The sequence below is a fragment of the Ctenopharyngodon idella genome, chromosome 23 (genome assembly GCF_019924925.1).
Source record: "Ctenopharyngodon idella isolate HZGC_01 chromosome 23, HZGC01, whole genome shotgun sequence".
NCBI lineage: Eukaryota > Metazoa > Chordata > Actinopteri > Cypriniformes > Xenocyprididae > Ctenopharyngodon > Ctenopharyngodon idella.
Genome location: NC_067242.1, coordinates 16,674,691 through 16,698,879, shown reverse-complemented (window position 1 = coordinate 16,698,879; position 24,189 = coordinate 16,674,691). Strand labels below are relative to the sequence as shown.

The window sequence follows — 24,189 nt, the reverse complement described above, 5'->3', positions numbered from 1 at the left end:
ACTCAAAAGGCTGCTTTTAATTCACATATAATGATATTTGAAGGCTGCCTGATACAGGCTATTATAGGCTTGTTTAAAAAAAAAAAAAAAAAAAAAAACAGAAACTGGGAGTATTGATATATTAAACTAACTGATATATTATTCATTTTGTGACTTCAGAAGTTTTCTGAACTATAAGTTCAATTAAAAACAATTATTTTTTTAAAAATAATTTAGACTATTTTAATAAACTTATAAAAATGTATTAATTTAAAGGGATAGTTCACCCAAAAAATTAGGGATGCACCGTTACCATTTTTTAAGGACCGAGTACGAGTACCGATATTTTTTTTTCTGGTACTCGCTGATACCGATGCCTATACATTTATTAATTTCTCTCTTTTTTTCTTTTTCTTTTTTTTTCTGGTGATGTTGCAGTTTTCCAAGCACAGTGATACTAATTAATGTAGGACAGCTTCTTTATTATTACTCTAATGAAAAAAGTAATACATTTTTATGTGCTTGTCAACTAAAATTTCACCTTCAAAGGGCATAATTACCAATATATATAATTGTTGTTATATAAAAAGACATTTTTAAACAAATTACAAACAATACAACAAATACTGTAGAGATACAAATTAAATAAACTTGTTTTTCAGATACAGGTTTATATACCATGTATACATTTATTTATTTATTTTTATCTTTGGTTTTATTAACATTAATGACAAATATTTAATTAAGCTACGGTCCCTTTAAGACCGAATCCATAGATACTAACACATATCCTGTTTTCACCCAAATGTTTACGTCTACTTAAGCCATAACTGTATTTACGTGAGATACTCCACACGATGGACATTTTGACAACTATATGTGCATTTGACCATTCAGGCGCGAGGAGAACTGATCGCGCGCTGTCTGCAGAGAACTGGGATCGCGCGCTTCTGCTCTGTGTTATTCAGCGCGATTCCGCCTATCACGCCTTCACTAATCGATAACGAATTGTGATTGAAAGCATGCAGTTCGCAATGTGTGGGTTGTCATCGTTAATTTTGAAGTATTTCCACACCCCTGAGGCTGACATTGCTTCTGTTGTTGCCGTCGGTGTCTCTGTGCACGGAAAATTCTGTCAGTTACGTCACGTGAGGTATCGGTCTTTGGTATCGGGGGTATTTTTACGAGTACGAGTACAAGTACACGAGCTTGGTATTGGGGGCCGATACCGATACTGGTATGGGTATCGGTGCATCCCCACCTAAAATTCTGTCATTATTTACTCTCTCTCAAGTTGTTCCAAACCTGTATAAATTTCTTTGTTCTGCTGTACACAAAGGAAGAATGACAAGTTTAATGTTTCTAGTTTTTTTTTTTAATGGCTCTCAGGTCAAAGCTTGGTGATGTGACCAAGAGGGATTCATGTGACATTGTTCTACTACTTACAAACTAAACTACCGACCTGTCAGGACTTGCTAAATTAAGCCATTATGGCTAAATCCAACAATTCAGGTACTTTTAATGAGATACAGACCGTGGCTTCATTTAGAACTAGACATTTTTGCTATGATGAATCTGTTTTATTTTTAAGTGGAATGGTGTTTATTTAGGTTTGAAGATAGAACTGGTGCCAAATTGTCAACCAAATATGATCATCCGAAAACAGCCTTGACCCTGACAGAAACAGGTGTGGAAGTGTGTGAATGTATGCCAGGGCTCCTGGCTTTTCTTAAAGGCTGCTGAACAGCTTATGGCCTAAAATACATTTAAGTTATATTAAGGGACTGTAACAGTGCTCTGTATTAGCAAAGAGATCATTAATAATGTGCTAATAGGTAGATTCTGTGCTGGATTCTGACTAAAGTAGGCTCATGCGAGTTGCAAACACAGTGTAAAATCACAATACTGTTCCAATCAAGATTTATCCAAGACATTTATATACAGTAGCTTAAATCATCTACTGTGCCTTATTGAAGTTTACTTTAGGCAGAAGGTACTACTACCATTACCTAACATGCCTGCTCTAGTTGACCCCTGACCTAGCTATGGAAAATCTGTGATTTCAGTCCTAACAAAAGCGAAGCTTGATTTTGCACACCCATGCCTCTCAGGTAAGCTTTGTTTCATATATTTATATGATTTATTTATTTATTAATATTTTCCTGTTATATGTTACATACTTTCTAACCCATCTTCTGTCTCTTATGTAGGACATTCAGTATGCAAGCCTGTTTCTATTGATACAACATGGCACAATGGGTCCGCCCCCTATGGGCTGCTTCAGATGAATATAAATACATCTCTTGTTCACCTTTAACTGTCCGCAGCTGCCCAACAGGCAGTTTGTGTGCCCAGCTAACACTTTGTAGAAACAGAGAGGATGCATTAGACTATTATTTTGCTGATCTTTTCTATATATTTTAAGTTCAAGTGGATTTTTCAGTCTTTCAAAGGCCCTTTGGGTTACGGTGGCATTGCTGTGCTCAAGGTTAGTACAATAGGAGTTTCTAACATCTGCTTGGCACCTACATGCAACCACTGACATTTAACCAAGTCAAATATTAGAAAAGAGTTGAACTAATTTACCTGCCTGGTTCTTCAGATGAAATCTCACAATAACAAACATCACAACAAAGCAGGACTTGTTATTTGAGGTCATAGAGAAACAGACAAAATAATCATCTGCTGGTTAGAAAAGATTAAAAACATTTGGCTGTAATATAAAAGTGATGCTTCAGTCAATACAATGAGAGCAGAAAATAGTCCAGCTAAAAATAGCAAGAGCTCACATAGTGTAGATGCTTCCTGCTCACACAATTCAAATCATTGGAAACTTCTGCCCTGCCCAGAAAGATCAAATTGTTTTTGGTTTTATTTATTTTTGCAAGAAAGTGTTCAGAGATTAATATATAATTCGGTAACACTAGTCCAGTTAGGACATTGTACTAACTATAGGTAACTTTGCAACTACATGTCAACTACCAGTCATTATAACTTTTCAAGAACATGTTAACTTATTTTACTAACCCTAACCCCAACCTAACAGCCTACTAGTACTCTAATGAGAGTTAGTTGACATGTACAGTAGTTGCAAAATTACTTATAGTTAGTAGAATGTCGTAAGTGGACTATTAAAATAAAGTGTAACCTATAATTCTTATTGCAATGACTGATGCAATTTATATTTATGTAGTTTAAACATTCACAGCATACTTTTATCAATTCATGAAGCGAACCTATGACCTTGCCATTGCTAACGCCATGTTCTACAAGTTGAGCTACAGTAACACTGCAATATTGCTTTCATCCCACAGTAGATTACCAATTACCAAGTTATATTTTTAGTAGGATCTTAAGCGCTCATTGGCTGTCTTGATTGGGAAATATTTTAATGACACCAGATTTGTTTTCTCATTCTAACTGCACCTTTCCAAACTCTCTTAGGTTGTCCTGTGCACAATGGGGGTCAAAGCAGCTCTTCCGAGGTACGAGCTCTACTTGTATAATGTAGTGCTGTGTATGGCAATGCTCTGGGCTGCCAGATGGATATTTGACGTGTCTAGCTGTAAGTATAAATCAACTTGTGATGTGGCATTAAAATGATGTCACTGTATTAATAAAGTTTCTGGAGTGGCTTCTGTGAGGCTTTTAGCATATTACTGTAACATCCACCTGAGCTCCTTTTCTCACTCATAAATGCACAAACAACCATCAGAGCACAGAAATAGCACTACTGTATATTGTATGAGGAAAAAGACAGCACAGCTATTCGCTTGGCTCAGAAAGCTATGCAAAGTACGCAGCAGGGATCATATGTCAGTATTAATATACCAAGAGACTGAACAGAGATAGAGAAGAGAAAGAGAAAGGTATTATTATGGGTTAATTTGCATTTGCATTCAGTATACAGTAATTGTCACGGATGCTTGCAGGAATACAGACAAAGACAGATGAATAAAGTTCCACAAGGCAAAGTTTAATGATAATCCATGACAGACAGGCAGGCAAACACACCATAATGTGAATGAGACTGAACAGACTGAATGTGAAGGTACAATTTAAGTAGCAACACAAACGAGACTAATCAAACACAGCTAAACATAATAATGTGGCCATGGTAATGCAGAGCGGGAAATCAAACAAAGAAACACATGTGACTAAAGAATGCAAACTGAAAGTCCATGAAACAAACAAACAGAACATAATGGTGACAGTAATAACAACATATTTTGCATTCATATAATATATACATCTATAAATCAAAGCTTATCAAAAGAATCAATCAATCAATCAAAGAATCAAATGACTGAAAGGTGTTATTTTGAGTTGATGACAAAACGACCAAATTTGCATGTAATATACAGTAATAAATAGTGTTGTAAAATTGATTCATCACAATTAATCGCATCTAACATAAAAGTTTGTACTATATATATATATATACATATATACATACACAAACTTTTATGCTAGATGCGATTAATCGATTTGACAGCACTAGTAATAATATCAATTATACACAGTTTTTTTTTTGCATCCATGTAATATATACACCTATTAATCAAAGCTTTTACAGAATTAAATGACTTAAAGGTGCAATATGTAAGATTTTCTGTCCGCTAGAGGTCGCTAGAGGCCTATTCAAAACAAAGGCATAGCTTGATGATGCCAAGTTTGAGTGTGCAATCTTGGGACATGTGGTCTTCACCTCACAGCCAGTGGAAAAGAAAAGGGATAGGACTCGGGAAGAAGTCATGTTCATAGATGCGATTATTAACATTACTGTAGTATGAAGCAGAGCAGGACCGAGTGTTGTGGGAGCTGAACGATTGCGCAACACACGCCGCGAGCAGCCAAACTTTTATTATGCCACAGTTGCCGATGCTGCTTCCGCTTTTCCGGTCATGAGTATGAGGTACATTTGAGTGTTATGAAAATGTTTTAACGTTACAGTTATGAGACACTTGTTGCACACTGCAGTAAGCTAGATCGATTTTAGAATATCATATTAAATGCTGGATGGCTTGTGTTGATAAATGGCGTGCAATTAATTTTAAAATGTATTGTATGATGGAGAAAATGCTGTATTACTGTTACTAAAAATAAAGCTGCATCTGATTATGCTATGTTAGCTACTTCACAACATTGTGTTTTTCTCTGAGGCATGGTAAAGCATGGAACTCACAAAAAAAATCAAGAAAATTAGATTTAAACAATAAGACTAAACGTGTTGAGCTATATAACAATAATTAGTTTTCTGTCTAAAAATATATCAAAACAGTTGTTCCCTTGTCTATTAAAACATGTAAATGTTAAAGTGTCTATGGTGTTTCCATGGTTTCTACAAAATAAAACCGGAAACTGAGGGTAACGCGGGTATGGCGCAATTGACAGGCGACTCACCACACGTCTCGGAGCCTTGGTTTTCTCACGATTTACAAATAGTTGCAAACATTTGGGATATTGTAAGTACTCAAGTGAACAAAATATATAACACTGGCCTAGTGGTTTTTTGGATATTTTGCTGCAAAATTCTTACAAATTGTACCTTTAAATGGCAATATTTGATCATGTTTAATAATGAAAAAATCATTAAATGACTTTATGATTCTTTATTCAGCAAATTCCACTAGAAAAACCTTCAAAACCAGTGTTCAGCCAGGATGGTACTACTCTGGCAGAAAAATGGTGAGATCTTCTATGTATAATTTCATACTGGATCTAAATAAAGTTGTGAATGTCGACTCTGATTTATCTGTGTCACACTGCAGGATACAGCTGACGTCGAGTGGATGATGTGGTTTTCCACGTTCCGAGAGCATATCATCTTTGCGCTCTCAGGTCACGTGATCTTTGCCAAGATCTGCTCGTTGCTGGCTCCACAGGTGGCTCTTGAAAGTCCAGACATATCTATGTTACATGTGACACTAATGACTAAAGATATCACTCCATACGGCATACCTGAGAAGCTCATTCTCTCATTTTTTCACCCCACAGTACAGATCTCTGGTGTACATGGTGTACGGTATGCTGGCGGTTTTCAGCAGTATGGGCTGGGCTTACGTCATGCTCATCCTCTCTCACTGCGTGCTGCTCTATAGCATCTCTCTGGTCAAGCTCAGGTGGCTCTGCTTTGTTGCTGGACTCACTACACTGGCCACTTTCAAAATGGAGCCCTTCATTTCCTGGCAGGTATATCACTGACACTGTGAAAATATAAAAAGTGCTACAGTAAAGCAAAAAAAAAAAAAAAAAAAAAATGGCAATGGTATATGATATATATATATCTCCATTTTGTATTATTGTTATTATTATTTTTATGAAATTAAATGTTTATTATAAATGTAATTTGTTAATTATAATATTTAGTTTTAAAATAAACAAATAAAATAATAAATAATATCATCATTAATTATTAATATTGTATATTATTATTATTAAAATGAAAAAAAATGAAATCTAAATGTTTATAAATGTTATACATTTTTTAATTATACATTTTATTTAAAAAATAAGCAAATAAAATAAACATTAAATACTATTATTATCATTAAATATTATTAATATTGTATACTATTAATATTATTATTAAAATAAAAAAATGAAATCTAAATGTTCTACATTTTAAATTATATTTTATTTTTAAAAAATAAGCAAATAAAATAAACAGTAAATACCCATATCATCATTAATTATTATTACTATTGTATATTATTATTAAAATAAACAAATGAAATCTAAATGTTTATAAATGTTATATAATTATAGATTTTATAAAAAAAAAGCACATAAAATAAAAATTTCATTATTATCATTAATTACTATTACTATTATATATTATTATTATTATTATTAAAATGAAAAGAAATTAAATCTAAATGTTTATAAATGATGACATTTATTTTAATAAAAATAATCATTCTTATTATTTATTGTTATTAAAATAAAATAAACAAATAAAATAACAATGAACAATACATGTCATTATCACCATTATTAATTTTTTTTATTATTATTTTATTTTATTTTTTCTTTCTATGTGATTATGATTGTCAATTTGAAATGGCTCATCTTTCAGGCAGGGTTTGCGACTGGCAATTTTGAGCTCCGTCCTCTTCTGTTCTACGGTGGCTGTGGTTTCACCATCATGCGCTGTATGAGTTTTGCTCTTGAGAACTGTGAGAGAAAAGATGGAAACTACAGCATCCTGGAGCTTCTCAAGTACAACTTTTACCTCCCCTTCTTTTACTTCGGACCCATCATGACATTCGACAAGTTCTACATTCAGGTCTGCACCTAAATTAACCGAATGAAACATTTGATTATTTGATGGTTTGATTATTTTCCAAATGAATAGCGTTGCCCTTTGACACCCCACCAGGCCAATAACCCTAACCTGACGAGGAAGGACGGGGAGATGTGGAACATTTCCATTCAGGCCCTGCTAAACCTGGTGGTTATTATGATAGTGGCAGTCCTCTTTCACTTCATGTACATTCTGACCATTCCTACTGACATGAAGCTCCTTAAACACATCTCTGACTGGGCCCTCGGTAAGTATGTGTGTGTTAGTATTCACTTACTTTGCTCAAGCTTATCAAGCCTTTCTCTTCTTTCACTATGCAGTTGGATTGGCCTACTTAAATCTGGTGTATGATTGGGTGAAAGCGGCAGTGATGTTTGGAGTGATAAACACAGTATCAAGACTGGATCATCTGGACCCTCCCAAACCACCGAAATGCATTACAATGCTCTATGTTTTCTCTGAGGCGTGAGTGAGCCCTTATTATGTTTTCTTTTTTTTACATTTTTCATAAATTGATTTTGATATAATCAGTACAACACAACTATGTTCATCATTCTGTTTTTTACAGACACTTTGATCGAGGAATAAATGACTTTCTATGCAAGTATGATTGACATTGTTACATCTATCAAACTTTTAAGCAACACAATGCTTTCATGCTTTAACAAAGAACGCTGTCATCTCCACAGGTATGTTTATAACTATCTCGGCGGGAAACATGAGAACGTTTTGGATGAGCTGATAGCCTCTCTGTGCACGTATGGCATCATGTCCCTCTGGCTGGGACCAAGCTGGGTGGTTTTCATCTGGGCTTTCTTAAACTGCTTTGGCCTTAATTTTGAACTGTGGGCCGCAAAATTATTCTCCATGGAACCTTTTATTTCTATTGAGGTAAGAAATATGACTTTTTATGATTTTGTAGTCAGGTACTCTGACATGGACAGTGCTAATGATAATTCTAGTGGTTCTCTCTAGTGGTTAAATTATTGGTGCTAAAAAGGTCCTCTAGGGCTCTCTCTGGTGGTTAAAAGGTAAATTACTGGATAGATAAGCGATAATCTCATCTACAAATGTTTCCTTCCACCCACAGATGGCGATATCAGATTCTATGTCACGCAGGATCAGGGCTGTGTTCAATACTTTCAACTTCTGGACAATTGTCCTTTACAATATCCTGGTCCTGAACAGTCTTGAATTTGCCAAACTGGTTGCAAAGAGATTGTTACTTAAAGGTAAAGTACTTGAGCAATTTAAATGTATTTTAAATTTTTTTTTTGACCATTTGATGTTCTTTCAAAAATATAATATCCTTAAATCAAACTGTATTTTGTTTGTCAGGTTTCCCCTTCACGACCATCACTGTGATGTTCGTCACCTACTGCTTGATTCAGCTGATTAAGGAAAAGGAAAGAAGACAGGCTTTGATTGACGACCCAGACCCAATCCCCCCTCCAGCCCCTGTTCCTGCACCCACAGCTGCACCCACTACCACAGATCCCAGCACCACCCAGATGGACGCTGCTGCCGCCCAGCCTGTGGACCCAAACAAGCAAAAGGCAGAGTAGAGATTACACATGATGGTTACATTTTTATAAAACCTGAATGGTTTACTTAGACATTTTGTGTCAATCATAGTCAAGAAATAATGTTTTAATAATGGTACTGTATCGAAACAACTATTTAAGTTTTTACAGATTTTCTCAACATTACAGACTCTACTCTCATTGGCTACTTTTTAAATTAGTGACAGTTTTACATATGTAATAGGAGTTTCAAATATGTTCTTTGTAGTTAAAAACATAGAGGATGAATTTTATTATTACAAATTTTATAACTAAGTTTTAATTCAAATGAAATACAAATACTCAGTGTTCATACCAGAAGTAATTACTGCCTGAGGTTGAAAATATGTGCTTAAATGAAAGTAATGGAGTGAAGATCACAAAGATTATTTTATGAATTTGTGATATGCATTAAAATAAGCTTCATTAATGACTATGTGTATGTCTCTTTGTCAACTTGCTAATTTTTCCTAAGTTCTTTTCTAAACCTTTTTTTTTTTTTTTTGGAACTTCCATTCATTTTTCAAATTACTGTAAATACAGAAATGGTAGAGTTCTTATTGACAGAGATTGATCACAGAGTCTCTGGGACGTGGTCGCTTAAATTAAACCGTGACTGTTAACAAAAGCATGAATGCCATTGAGAACATTCAAGATCTTTGATGTCATGAAACCCTTTTCACTCTAGGATATTTATATGAACTGGCCTAAGCTCTGTTCTATTTGTTCAACTGTTAAAGTAACCAATGATCATGTGTGAACTATTGATATTCTCATCAGTGACTCCTTAGAAATAAAAGTTGGGGAACAGTTGATATTAACCAGACATTTTGTCTATATATTTTTATGTTACTTTTTTGTACCCTGCCCAGTCAAAAAAAAAAAAAAAAAAGTTGCTGTTTGGTTTAAATAGGCAAATGCTTAAAGGGTTAGTTTACCCAAAAATTAAAATTCTGTCATTAATTTCTCACCCTCATGTCGTTCCACACCTGTAAGACTTTTGTTCATCTTCAGAACACAAATTAAGATATTTTTGATAAAATCCGATGGCTTAGTGAGGCCTCCATTGACAGCAAGACAATTAACACTTTCAATGCCCAGAAAGGTACTAAAAGCATATTTAAAACAGTTCATGTGACTACAGTGGTTCAACCTTGATGTTATGAAGCGACGAGAATACTTTTGTGCGCCAAAATAACGACATTATTCAACAATATCTAGTGATGGGCGATCTCAAAACACTGCTTCATGAAGCTATGAAGCTTTATGAATCTTTTGTTTCGAATCAATGGTTCGGAGCATGTATCAAACTACCAAAGTCACGCCCCCCAGTGGTAAACCATTGAAATTTCGAAACACTTATGACGTAACGAAGCCCCGTTTACTGAAATCACGTGACTTTGGCAGTTTGATACACGCTCTGAACCACTGATTCGAAACAAGATTCATAAAGCTTCAAAGCTTCATGAAGCGGTGTTTTGAGATCACTCATCACTAGATATTGTTGAATAAAGTCATTATTTTGTTTTTTTGGCGCACAAAAAGTATTCTCGTCGCTTCATAACATTAAGGTTAAAACACTGTAGTCACATGAACTGTTTTAAATGTTTTTAGTACCTTTCTGGGCATTGAAAGTGTTAATTGTCTTGCTGTCAATGTAGGCCTCACTGAGCCGTCGGATTTTATCAAAAATAAGTGAAGGTCTTACGGGTGTGGAACGACATGAGGGAGAGTACTTAAAGGGATAGTTCACCCAAAAATGACAATTCTGTCATCATTTACTCACCCTCAAGTTGTTCCAAATCTGTATAAATTTCTTTGTTCTGCTCAACACAAAAGAAGATATTTAAAGAAAGTTTGTAACCAGGCTGCTTTGGGGCACCATTGACTTCCATAGTAGGAAAAAAAAATACTATGGAAGTCAATGGTGCTCCAAAACTGTTCAGTTTCCCACAATCTTCAAAATATCTTCTTTTGTGTTCAACAGAACAAAGAAATTTATACAGGTTTGGAACAACCTTTAAGAGTCTATGACTGGATCATTATTGCTTTGATTATTATGTTTCTAGCATGTTATATGTTTGGAATCAGTTCTTTTAACCCTAATTGATGGAGTGTGTAGCTTTTCATTTCTTAAACAACCATGTAGGAAGACGTGTCATGGCCATATTCCAGGATGACAAAGCTAAGATTCATCAGGCTCAAATTGTAAAAGAATGGTTGGGAGGGAGCATGAAGAATCATTTTCACACATGAATTGGCACCTCTGAGTCCAGACCTTAAATTCATTGAAAGTCTTTGGGATGTGCTGGAATAGACTTTACAGAGTGCTCACCTCTTGCATTGTCAATACAAGATCTTGACCAAAAACTGATGTACCACTTGATGGAAATAACATCACAACATTAATTTGTTACTGATTATTATTTTTAAATTGTAGAATTTTGGGCCATTTTCCAGGGTAGGATATTTGATACCAAATGTATGGAAAGTTATATTACAAGATGATATCCCATTATCCATCATATAGTCTATAAAAATAATAAATCAAAAAGGTGATTCATAATCTCATAAAGGTCCTATGTGATCTCACCCAGAAGGCCAGTGTTTCTTCTGACTGCTGTCTCCCATGGGGAAGTGTGTCAGCTGTTGCACAGGTCAGGGGGTTGTGTTTCACATGTACAAGTATGGATTCCACATCTTTGTAAAGGACCTATAAATAGCCTCCAGTTGGAGTTTGGTTGAAGTATTGGAACAGCTGATGAAGACTGTATTCCTGACAGCAAAGCGGAACTGATTCAACCCTGCCTCTTCTTTCTCAACCACTAACAGAAGTGCGGAACAGAGAGCGCTGGATTAGCCATTTACTTCATTGTGACCATCAGGGATAGTACGCAATCAATATGGCTCTACCCATAGATCCCATGGAGGAGCCGCGCATGTACCAGCAAACTTTGCTGCAAGATGGTCTATACGATCTTCTGGAGAGCGATATGATGGTTGACTGTGTGTTGAAGATAAAAGACAAAGAGTTTCCATGCCACCGGTTGGTCCTGGCTGCTTGCAGCTCATACTTCAGAGCTTTCTTCAAGTCAGGTGTGGAGGAGAGTAAACAGAAGGAGATCGTACTGGAGGATGTGGAGCCTGGCGTCATGGGGATGATCTTGAAGTACCTCTACACCTCGAACATCAATGTGACGGAGCAAAACGTGCAGGACATCTTCGCTTTGGCCAACATGCTTCAGATTCCCTCGATTTTCACTGTATGTGTCTCGTTCCTGCAAAAGCGACTGAGTTTGAGCAACTGTTTGGCGATTTTTCGACTAGGACTGATGCTAGATTGTCCTCGTCTGGCCATATCTGCGAGGAACTTCGCTTGTGAGCGCTTCAAGCTTATTGCTCGGGATGAAGAATTCCTGCAACTGATTCCGAGCGAATTGGCGGCCGTTATTGCATCTGACTCTTTGAACGTAGAAACGGAGCAAGAAGTTTTTGAGGCTTTGATCAAGTGGGTTGGACATGACCAAGAAAAGAGGCTGGAGGACCTACCGGGTCTGCTGGATTGCATCAGATTACGCCTGGTTCCTCAAGACTACTTCACCAAAAATGTGGAGAAACATGAATGGTTGAGCTCGAACCCTGAGATCACCAAGAAACTGCAACTAGTCAAAGACGCCCATGCTGGGAAGCTTCCAGAAGTCAAGAAGACCAAAACCAAAAAGAGTGCTGGTGAGGAAGGAGAGAAGGAGGGAGATGAAGAGGAAGAAGAGCAGGAGGAGCTACTTCCAGGCATCTTGAATGACAATCTGCGGTTCGGGATGTTCCTGAGAGACTTGATCTTCTTGATCAATGACACTGCATCGGTGGCTTATGACCCGACGGGAAACGATTGTTATGTGGCGGCACTCTCTACCCAAATCCCTAAAAACCACTGCAGTCTGGTCACAAAGGAAAACCAGATATTTGTGGCAGGTGGACTCTTTTTTGATGAGCAAAACAAAGACGAACAGATCTATTTATACTTCTTGCAGGTAAAGGACTACTTTCTTTCATTTATTGCTTTAGTACAGTCTAGTTTTCATTCATTCTTTTCTCAGAATCATTCATTCTACACACTGTGAGGTTTATGTATAGTCACAGACAACATTAACAAACAGATCAGTGTGTTTTTGCATCTACCCAGCTATATTTACATATATATTTGGAAATAAGTGAAGGTAAAGACTCCAAATGAATCACTGGTTCCCTTTCAGTCGGTCACGTTTGGCGTTACGTCACATCATTCTGACGAATGGGGTCTCGCCCGAGAGCCCCATTCGTCAGAATGATCTGACGTAACGTCTCCGTTCCCTCCTTCAGGTCGGTTACACCGAGGCGTTTTCTGTCCTGTGTTTACAATGTATTTTCTATGAAACTGAAGCCTGGGCAGGATATTTAGATGGGATCATCGCTTGCTTTTAAAAAAAACAAACAAAACAGAAGTACCATTGCATGATTTGCTATTTGCTAGCTGGTTTCAATTGGTATTAGGGGTAGGGATTGGACAAAATGTTGTGATTGGATAAAAATCTGTGTAGTTCAGGATGAGTCATCACTACTTTTATTCATTTTCCTGGAAGAGAAGGTTCTTCTAATTTATGATTATAAAAACACTGAAACCTAACCATTAGGACATTGTGGATAAGTTCTTATTTATCACACACACACACACACACACACACACACACACACACACACACACACACACACACACACACAAACAAACTCCCTGCAATGTTTCTAGAATGTTAGTAATTGGTTCCCAAAGAAACATCCAAACCGGAACCATACCCTAACGTTAAGGGAACGTTTCGTGTTTTATGGGAATGACTACTCAGCTAACAGACATTGACATATTTTCTGTGAAACTGAAATCTTTGGCAGGACTAGTCGAGGTTTTAGTTTTTCGCCAGAAGATTTGTTATTTTCTAGCTGGTTTCAAGTACTGTAGTATTAGAGGGAGGGACATTCTCATTGTAGAGAGCTTTTTTTGACTAGGAAATAATTTGTATAGCGTAGGATGAGTCATCAGTATTTTTGATTAATTTTCCTGTAGGAGAAAGACTGTATTTTTTTAATGTTTTATTTGTAATTTTAAGTATGCTAAAAGTTTAATTTGTCAATATTTAGAGGTGTTTACTGGGACTGACTCCACAGCTAACAGACATGCACTAAAAGCCACAAAACTCTAATTTTGCTTTCATGGCGTCTTGAAATTAGCTGCAAATGCTCATGTAGACTGTCCCATATTACACAGTTTGACCCTGCGACCTCAGACTGGATGGGCATGCCTCCCATACCCTCCCCTCGCTTCCTGTTCGGGATGGGTGAGGCTGAAAACTTCATCTTTGTGATTGGAGGGAGAGAAATGAAGGAAGGAGAACCCATTCTGGAAACTGTCATGGTTTATGACAGACAGTAAGTACTAATGCCATGTTACTTATTTGAAGATCAGCTGTACATTTTTCTTTTGTGTTTATTGAATCATGAATTTTCCAAACAGATGCTTCAAGTAGCCCTGTTTTTTTAAGGTGTCTTAAATGGGCCGAGTCAGATCCTCTTCCCTACCCAGTATATGGCCATGGAGTAGTGTCTCATAATGAAATGATCTATGTAATTGGAGGAAAGGGGGAGAACAAGTAAGTTTATTAGCTATTTCTGCCTTCTGTTTTGAAATATGCATTCAACATCACTTCCAGTCAAACTTTTGGAATAATTAAGATGTTTTAATGTTTTTAATGTCTCTTGGGCTCACCAAGGCTGCATTTATTTGATTAAAAATACAGTAAAAACATTAACATTGTCAAACATTATTATAATTTAAATAGCTGTATTCTGTTTGAATATATTTTAAAATTTAATTTACTCCTGTGATGGCAAAGCTGAATTTTCAGCATCATTACTCCAGTCTTCAGTGTCACATGATCCTTCAGATATCAATCTAATATGTCGATTTGCTGCTTAAGAAACATTTCTTATTATTATTAATGTTGAAAACATTTTTTTCTGCTTAATATTTTTGTGAAAACTGTGATAAACTACCATTCAAAAGTTAGGGGTCAGTAAGAGCACACATTAAATTGGTCAAAAGTGACATTTATAACATTACAAAAGATTTCTAATCAAAGAATCTTGAAATAAATATCACAGTTCCTTGAGAGACTTTATTATTCCAAAATTTTAAACAGTAGTGTAGCTGTACAGTATGTTACATATCTCACAGTTACACATATTTCTCTTATTTTGTAGACAGTGTTTGAATAGAGTGTGTGCCTATGACACTACAAAACATCAGTGGACAGATCTGGCTCCATTAAATACTGCACGTTCACTTTTTGGGGTCACCATCCACAAAAATAAGATCTACGTGGCAGCTGGTGTCACTGACACTGGCCTCACAGGCAGCGCTGAGGTCTATGACATCAAAACCAACAAGTAAGTGTGGCCCTTGGCCGCATACAATGTATGCTAAAAACCTGCGGTTTTTATTGAGTTTATGATACGCATAGTGGGACAAACTCAACATAATTAGCTACCACAACCCTTTCTTACAGGTGGTCAGAGTTTGTGGAGTTTCCCCAGGACCGTAGTTCCCTTAGCTTGGTCACTGTGGGTGGTGTCCTCTATGCTGTGGGTGGTTTTGCCATGTTCCCCAAAGAGGACAGCGATGATCTCATGCCGCAGGAGATGAATGACATCTGGAGGTGAGGCGCTCCTTCACTAAACCAGTCAGTCTTTAAGTAGAGGGATGTCTGATCTAAACTACAGTTTAAAATTTTGGGGTTGAAAAGATTTTTTTGTTTTTGAAAGAACACTGCATTTATTTGATCAAAAATACAGTAAAAACAGTAATCAAATATTTTTATAATTGAAAATAACTATTTTCTATTTGAATATATTTTAAAATGTAATTTATTCCTGTGATGCAAATCTGAATTTTCAGCATCATTAATCCAGTCTTCAGTGTCACATGATCCTTCAGAAATGACTTTAATATGCTGATTTGGTGCTCAAGAAACATTTCTTATTATTACAAATGATGAAAACAGTTACGCTGAAATATTTTTATTTTTATGATTCTTTGATGAATAAAGTTCAAAAAACAGCATTTATTTGAAACAGAAATATTTTGTAATATTGTCATTACTGTCATTTTTGTTCAATTTAATGCATCCTTGCTGTATAAGTGTATTAATTATATATTAATTTTTTTAAGTATTAACTTCTTATATATATATATATATATATATATATAAAAAAAAAATACTGAACCCAATCTTTTGAACGATAGCATAAAAAGGGATGTAGCAATAACAGACAATGGCAATATTAAAATTCTATATTATTTTGTCTAAATAAATTAAAAACACTAAAACTAATTGTTTAAAATGCTACAAGTGAACTTAGGAATGAGCATGCACAATTAAATATTCAGTATCAATAAATTTAAAACAACATCAGCCAGAAATTTAATATTGTACTGATATATTGTGCATCTCTACACTGTAAACCCTAATGCTCATAATACTTAATTGGTTTAAGTAGGACAAACTTAAATTGAACAAATTAATTCAGTTAAATTAATTGCTATGAGTATTTAGAACTTACTTTTTCTTTTGAGTTCACAGCACTGACATATTTCAAGTGAACTGAACTTTTTCATTGTTTTGAGTTGTATGAACTCATTTCTTTTCATTTTGACTAACTTAAGTTTAACAGAAACTGGACTGGGATTTCTATTTCCCAGCATGCTTTGCCCATGGCACTCGAAAGGGAGAGTAAATGCTAAAATTAAGTGTTATATAATGTTTTTTGTGCAAGATTAATGGTAAGGGAGATTTAGTAGTGATTAATGTTTTGTTATGCTAATTTAGAAGAGTTTCTGTTAATGTGGGTTTTTGGAGAGTTACCATCATGGTGACAAGTAGCACATGCAGCTTGGTATGACAGCAGGTAAGGTACATGTTTTAAGTTGCTGTACTCATTCAGTAAGTGTTATACCATGTCATAGTTAACATGTTAGCAAATTGGCATTTTTTGAATTTTCTTAGGGTTTACAGTGAAGTAAATAACTCATTTGATTTGCAAGAACTCAAAATAAAAAAGTTAATAAACTAAATATTTTATGTTAATTGCTATCAAAATGTATGAGTTAGCTAACTAACTCAGTACTTCAAGTTAGGAGCAAGTAACATGCATGAGTACTACAAACTCAAAACTTGATAGTTCTGCTTACTTAAAATTGGGAACATCATAACTCAAAAAATTTGAGGAAATCAGTTACATCAAATTTTTTGAGTTATGATGTTCCCAATTTTAAGTAAGCCCAACTTATTCGGGTTTACAGTGTACTAATATAGGCTCTACCGGTATTTTTTGGTATAACATACATGATTTGACCACATATACATGATTACTACAATCCAAATGTACGTTTAAATAAAAAGGTTGATGTTTGTTCACAGGTATGATGAGGGCGAGAGGAAATGGAACGGCATACTGAGGGAGATTCAATATGCATCTGGTGCAACAGTTCTGGGAGTTCGTCTCAACACTCTTCGACTCACAAAAATGTGAGACTACGCCAGTGCTGTCTAATGATTCAGTGTAAAGGAAAGAAGAATAAACACTCTGCTGATTTAAAATCAGCTAGCATGGGACAAAGTGAAGACTGAACCAGCACAAAACATAAGAGGATAGAACATGTGTTCACAGACTCATTCCATGAAAGTGATCATATTCAACATTTAAACACATTATGAATCATTTATCATTTGGAACAGAAAGAAAAAGCCATCCAACCCAAGCTCATTGGAAAAACGTACCTACGGCAACAATTCTGCGAAATAGTATCATGTTGTTTCTTGCATGTTTCACGGCACTTTCAAAGTGAAATGTCTAGTGAATGATGATAAAAGCGCGTTCAGTTTTATCTGAAAACAGATGAACGTGAATCTGCCAATGTTTTATGTATGTACGTTGTTGTACGTAGTGGCGCTAAAAGGTTAATGCGCTATAGCGTTTGAAAATATCGTACCACCAATAAACCTATACCGATAGAGTTAACAAAAGCAAATATGAGGGGGAAAAAACACATTTGCTGAAGCAACCATACCATTTCAACTTGCTTTTACAAGTCTGTGAGCTTTTTTATCTTTGACTCATTTTGCACAGCACTCGTACCCAAAAGCGCTCTGCATCACAAGTGCAATGCTGTACCAGGCTACCGAGTAAGTTTACTACATCAGAAAAGCCATAGCCCACATAATTAGTCTTTATTAATCGATAATCTGCCCCTGTAATTCTAATTTGTTTGAATTACAATGAATACAAGTTGTTGTTTTACTGCCACTAGTGTTCATTTCAGCTGGAAGCTGTAGTGAATTGTAATTATCACAACATTTTTTCTTTTGTCAAATCAACTTCAGTAATTAATGTGGTTCAGATAACATAATATTTTGAGTTTCTGTTGATTAAACCAATCGTCTTCATTGTATTAACTCAAATTCTTAATTTCAGTGAACTCAAAATTTTAAGGCAACCAGGTAACTTACTTTTTTAAGTTAAACCAACAATTCTTTTTTACAGTAAGTTTTTCGAGTTTTGCAAAAATGTAGAACATGTTTTTCCAGTAAGCCTATGTTGCAACCGGCACAGATATCTTGAAAATAAGGTTGTGGAAATGCTGTTTCTGAACACTTTTATTATGGCTTTGTTGTGTAATTTTATTGTTTTTTAAGATTATTGTTCATGTGACATTTCTGTTGTGTTCTGTATGAGAGAAATATTTGCCTTTCAAAGTAAAGCAAAAACAAACACAAAAATGCTTGGTGTGATGATTCATTTAGTTCACTATTGAAATTATCATTTTATTATGTTACAGACAATAAATACTACCCAATACAATAAATGACAAAATACAGCCTCATTTTATTAGCACCGCTAGACTCTAGTCTTAGAATTGTTTAGTATTCTGCTGACAGAACCAGCACAACTGCCAACTGCATGTACACAAAGTTAACCAAGACATACTAGCGTATAGAATTAAAAGGTAGGAACAGTCACACTCATGATTGTTTTAATACACTGAAAGTATGGTTAAGTTTAAGTATTACATGTTGAGTGCTAGTTTAGGAAAAAAGTGAATATATTTCTTGAGTTTGGTTTTATAATGTCTTTCCAAGATAACTGCATGGTGAGTCTTTTCTTAAAAAAATTAAACAGACAATAAGAAAAACTTCTCAAATTCTGAAGTGCAAATCATCTCTTGCTATCACTTATGATTTATTACAAAGGATAGCACACACCAGAACAAACTAAAATAACAGACAAATCCTTCTTAATATAAATCTTTCTTCCTTTCCAAAATCACTTAAATAATGAAAAGGCCACAAGCATCCCAAGTCTTTCTTAATAAGCAGCAAACTAGGAATAATACACACTAGTAAAGTACGCAAAACATAAAAAATTGTAAAGACTTCCACCTTTTACACTCCCTCACAACCTGTAAGAGAAACATGTTCTTTTAGATGCACAAATTCAATTCAAATTTTAGCTCTTCAATGGCCCTTTTCATACTACAATATCTCCAAAGATGGAGGTTTACATCTGTGCAATTTCACTTCATGTAAAATAATAAGACATTAGTTTAAGGCTGCGTTTAACTCCACTTTTAGACATACTTCCCTAAGCACTTCCCATTGGGAGAATCCCTGACGCCATTTTGAAGTGCGTTCAACTTTGTCAAGTGGGCGAGGGAAGTTTATCTGGACAGACCCTCAACCCCTCGATTTTTGACCAAGGGAGCGAGTCTACTCAAGATGTACACTTCAGGCAGATCCATAGACCACAATGCAACATGATTGTGACGTCACAGCAGATCACGCTTAATTTACCCCACACAACTCTAGTGTTTGATACTGGAGTTATTTTGACATTTAACCACATAATACTTGTAGCTACCATAAGCTTACTGTTATAATTTATTGTATTGTCGTCATTTTAGTTTGTGTAATGTTTTTATATTTTCTCCAAAAGCCCAAGCATACATGCAGGCCTATGGAACAAATTCATAAGGAAAAAAAACTGTAAATAGTAGGAAGTTAGAGATGGAAGAGCATAAAAAAATTGAACTTAAACGCAGCCTGAGAGAGAGAGAGACAGCGAGAGAGAGAGAGAAATTAATCTAAAACCTTGTACCATATCTTTAATATTCAAATAAAGTGCACACACACACACACACAAAAAAAAAGAAAAAAGAAAAAGTGAATTCTGTGTTGATTCACCTTGTGATAAGACAAAGCAAGTGCTATAGAAAACTTTCAGGGGAAGTTTTTAATATTTTAACAATATTGTTAGGAAAATGAGATGAAACATGTTTAATATTAAAAGGGGCTTTAAAAAGATAAACATCCTCATTGTATTGAGATCCTAAGAATTGAGGACACTGTAATAAAGTGAGCTGGGTATAAGGTGCAATATGACACTGAAAAACATGTAAAGAACACAAACAACATATCTGTGGCAAAACCATAAAAAGGCTTAAACAAGAATCCTCTGGCACAGCACTGCTAAATTAAAAAAAAATCCTTTTTTAAAAGAGCTTTTAAAAGGTTAGATCACCATTATCTTCCCAAATCATACCACTGTAATTTCAATCTACACATTCATGATCATGGCAACTCTATTCACTACACACTTAAGGCAGGTTTGTTATGGTGCCTCTACAATTAGCTGGTTATGACCGCCACACCGACTAGTTACAGATACAGAGATAAAACATATTGACCAATGCAGAATATTGCCAATTACCGTGGGTCTAATTGTTAAAAAATTCTAGACACCTAGCATGTTATGCTCTGTTTTTTTATTTATTTATTTATTTATTTATTTTAAATAATTCCAGAACTTCTACAATTCCATTCCAAACTTAAAGGGAAAGTTTAGACAAAAATTAAAATGCTGTCATTAAACTGTTCCATTAACTATGCAGATTGTTAACCACCCCGGAATAAAAAATAAAAAAATAAAAAAGGGTAATTGCGAGTTTTTGTCAGACAATTATGACTTTTCTTCTCAGAATTGGGAGTTCACATTTCGCAATTCAGACTTTATAACTCGCAATTGCGAGTTTCTGAAGTTTAAGTTTTGAATTGTGTGTTTTAATTTCTGAAAAAAAGTCAGAATTGCGAGATATAATTCTGAGACATAAACTCACATTTCTGACTTCGTATCCTCAGAATTTAGAGATACACTAAACTCGCAATTCTGACTTTTTTCTCACAATCATGAGATATAAACTTGCAATTGCAAGAAAAAAGACAATTGTGACATAAAGACGCAATTACCTTTTTAATTGTTCTATTCTGTGGCAGAAACAAGCTTCCATATGTAACTCTTCATTCTGCCGGGACTTTCAGAAACATGGCTTCTTAAATAAACGTACCATTTAAAACCACTTGCCATTGCTTGCATTAAGCTGCATTTTCTTAACCCAGAAACATGACTGATATACTGTGAACATGGCAAGTTAATATTTAAGATGGTAAGAAGGTAAAATTCTAGAGCTTATTCCCTATATAAAAATCTTGCAAGCTCTTTCATGAATGCTGACCTCCACATCTCACCACATTCATTTGACTCTATAAAGTATGTAAACAAAGAAAACTGATTAAACAAAAACTGACACAGAATTTATTTACAGACTATGTATATTTATATATATTGTATATGTGTGTGTAAATATATATTTAAATATTTATATTGGATAATACCTATTATAGCTACTACGTTTTCCTAGAGTGTTTTCTTCAACTATATTTTGTCTATATAAATCCTTTCTGACACTGGGTAAGGAAATTTTTACAAATTCTCTATAAACTCTTTTCAGATTCTATGTGGTCTCTCAACAAGACCATCTTACAGCCTATACGAGTCCCAGAGGGCGGGTCTAATAGTTTGCTACATAATTACATTTTTAGGGCACAAAACAATAACATGATTTCCATCATTTGATTACTGAAACCTTCACTTTCTAAAAGTTATTCAGGCCCACTGTCATTAAATCCATCATAAAATAGTGTAAAGTGGAAAAAAAAATAAATGAAAGCATTAATGATGACTGATAAATCACTGTAAAAAAATAGCTGATAAACCTGTTGTGTGTACCATAAAGAATTTCAGACATTCAACACATATTTTTGAACCAAACACACCCTGGCGCTTATCCAGGTTTGATATTGCCTCCATGCAAATAAAACACACTTCATTTCACACTCATTCCTTCATAAGTGGTTTAGGCATTTCAGATTTTGCCATTACACATATGGCCAACACTGAGAGTAAAGTGCTCTGAAAATTGTAAAATATTATAGAGAGAAAAAAAAAAAAATTGCGAAAACATCCGTCTTTGGGATTTTTAAAAATAATAAAGGTTTTCTCAAGTGCCTCTGCTACATATAACCTTTGATACAAACCAACCGCCCAACCTGTGCCCTGCACAGACGCTTCACAAAACAAACCTCTGCAAATATCAGAGGACCTCATGTGGCAAAATTTTAACTTTCAGAATACGAAGAAGACAGGACAATATAAATACATCTACGATTAAAAATAAGGTGCTGGAGTGATTATACATTTCATATTCAGTAATAACATATAAGCTAACAGGATTTGGTTACTGCGATACATCTGGATTTGGTTATGGCAGGGGGACACAGCTGCTACATGTTTATTGGCTAAAGAGCTATTTGCTCACGTCCCACAGCGCCCTCTGCTGTGAGTTCAATACGTATTTGTATTTTGTAATGCAGCTAATGGGAATCTCCACTAGTTAGATGAAATCGACAAAGCATGAACAACTATAGTAAAAGGGTGAACGTGATTTTACCAAGTACATGTTCCTGGATCAACATCTTTGTTGATCCTGGTACAACGTTCCAATCAACCAATCAGATTTGAGGGACAAGTTTACAGTTTATGTCAAGTTTAGGCTTACAACCAGGGTTAGGTGCTTTTACATCAGTGTTATTTACCTATCTTTTCCCTCTGATTTTAGGGATAGGTTATGGGTGAGGTTAGGTTTCGGGGTAGAGATAGGGTTAGGACTAAATTTTCAAAATATGTTGATCCAAGAACATGTCTACTTGGCAAAACCACGGTGACCATATCAAGAGCATGTGAAATGCAGAAATGCAGTGCTAACTGCTAATCCTGTAGCTCACAAAAACTGCATCAAAAACATCAACAAAAATAATGAGAACATTTGTTTTCTTTCTGTTATACGAGAAGCTTATTTGAACAGTATATAAAATATCTCTATGAGAATAAGATAAGTGAAAATTTGCACAGTTTAAAAGGAATATTCAGTGTCGCACACTGTTCAAACACCTGCCGGAAGTCTTTTAGACCTCGCTCAGCATGTTTGGAAACCCCTATGAGAGTGATTCACATTGGATGTGAATCAAAAAGCTCAAGGGAAGCTACTGCAAGCTTTGGGTTTCAGACATTAAACAATCAAAGGAACCTTAAAATCAAAACTAGTTGTTACCGGAGTTCACCCTTTCAGTGGAAAACAGGGTCGGGGGAGAGGGATGACCTACGATAGAGTGAACGAAGGGAAGCGAGAGCGACTTGACCTGGTGGAGACTGGATGCCTCTCCAGGAGGGGTCATAGGGTGGCTGGGTAACTGATTGGCTGGTGTGTCCATATCAGTTGACGTGGGCTCCAGGCCCAGAAGGTTGGTGGTATCAGATACCATGGGGTTGCTGACCTGGAAGCACTTCTCTTTGTGAGCTTTGAGCATGTTGGAGAAGCGGAAACGCTGTCCGCAGACGTCACAGGGGTATGGTTTCTCGCCAGTGTGAGTGCGGCGGTGCCGTTTCATATTGGGCCGGCTCGTGAAGCTCTTTCCACAGATCTCACAGATATATGGTTTCTCTCCTGGAAAAGACAAAGAGATGAAAGAACTTGCTCAGGAAGCAAATTAACCTACACATCCATTTTAGCTGATGACGACGACAAACACATAAAAGGGATGACAGTGGTTAGTGTTGTAAAAAGTAAAGACTTCTATACCAAGTCGATACTGGAATGTTAAAAACGTGACGCTTTGAGCGCTGTTGAGCAGATTCGTAAACACCTCTGATTGGCCACTGTGTTCACGAGCTCAACAGATATGTCTGTGATTGGCTACAATGATCAGCACACAGGAGTTTTTGAAAGCACACGTAAGTGTTTGAAAGCGTTTTGAAAGCGGGAGCGTTTGAAATCAATAATTACAATTTTTATTTTAAACTATAAAA

At 35.6% G+C, this 24,189-nt stretch overlaps 3 protein-coding genes across 3 annotated transcripts in view; 2 read left to right on the top strand and 1 right to left on the bottom strand.

The window, feature by feature from the left end:
• The first annotated feature begins 728 nt into the window (after positions 1-728).
• Positions 729-9,280, top strand: hhatlb (hedgehog acyltransferase like, b). Its single transcript, XM_051882279.1, has 12 exons — positions 729-2,467; positions 3,424-3,544; positions 5,600-5,667; positions 5,751-5,864; positions 5,977-6,171; positions 7,058-7,267; positions 7,361-7,532; positions 7,606-7,750; positions 7,854-7,889; positions 7,975-8,176; positions 8,376-8,517; positions 8,624-9,280. The coding sequence occupies exons 2-12, from the start codon at positions 3,439-3,441 to the stop codon at positions 8,848-8,850; spliced, it is 1,617 nt and encodes a 538-aa protein (XP_051738239.1). The 5' UTR covers positions 729-2,467; positions 3,424-3,438; the 3' UTR covers positions 8,851-9,280.
• A 1,634-nt stretch (positions 9,281-10,914) lies between these two features.
• klhl40b (kelch-like family member 40b) lies at positions 10,915-20,151 on the top strand. The gene is made up of 6 exons (XM_051882359.1): positions 10,915-12,878; positions 14,144-14,304; positions 14,418-14,525; positions 15,136-15,321; positions 15,441-15,590; positions 17,352-20,151. The coding sequence occupies exons 1-6, from the start codon at positions 11,751-11,753 to the stop codon at positions 17,461-17,463; spliced, it is 1,845 nt and encodes a 614-aa protein (XP_051738319.1). The 5' UTR covers positions 10,915-11,750; the 3' UTR covers positions 17,464-20,151.
• The window catches only part of zbtb47b (zinc finger and BTB domain containing 47b), a 32,403-nt gene continuing 26,924 nt past the window's right edge, over positions 18,711-24,189 (bottom strand). Inside the window, exon 7 of the mRNA XM_051882358.1 lies at positions 18,711-23,827. Within this exon, the coding sequence (XP_051738318.1) occupies positions 23,424-23,827 (404 nt within the window). The 3' untranslated portion in view covers positions 18,711-23,423. The remainder of the gene's footprint in view (positions 23,828-24,189) is intronic.

What these genes read in the sequence shown, in the direction of transcription:
- hhatlb (XM_051882279.1), top strand. Translation starts at nt 3,439, where the DNA reads ATGGGGGTCAAAGCAGCTCTTCCGAGGTACGAGCTCTACTTGTATAAT. An exon ending in AGCCCTTCATTTCCTGGCAG is followed by an intron (nt 6,172 to 7,057) that starts GTATATCACTGA and finishes CTCATCTTTCAG; the next exon opens with GCAGGGTTTGCGACTGGCAA. An exon ending in TCGACAAGTTCTACATTCAG is followed by an intron (nt 7,268 to 7,360) that starts GTCTGCACCTAA and finishes ACACCCCACCAG; the next exon opens with GCCAATAACCCTAACCTGAC.
- klhl40b (XM_051882359.1), top strand. Translation starts at nt 11,751, where the DNA reads ATGGCTCTACCCATAGATCCCATGGAGGAGCCGCGCATGTACCAGCAA. An exon ending in GGAGGAAAGGGGGAGAACAA is followed by an intron (nt 14,526 to 15,135) that starts GTAAGTTTATTA and finishes CTTATTTTGTAG; the next exon opens with ACAGTGTTTGAATAGAGTGT. An exon ending in GAGATGAATGACATCTGGAG is followed by an intron (nt 15,591 to 17,351) that starts GTGAGGCGCTCC and finishes GTTTGTTCACAG; the next exon opens with GTATGATGAGGGCGAGAGGA.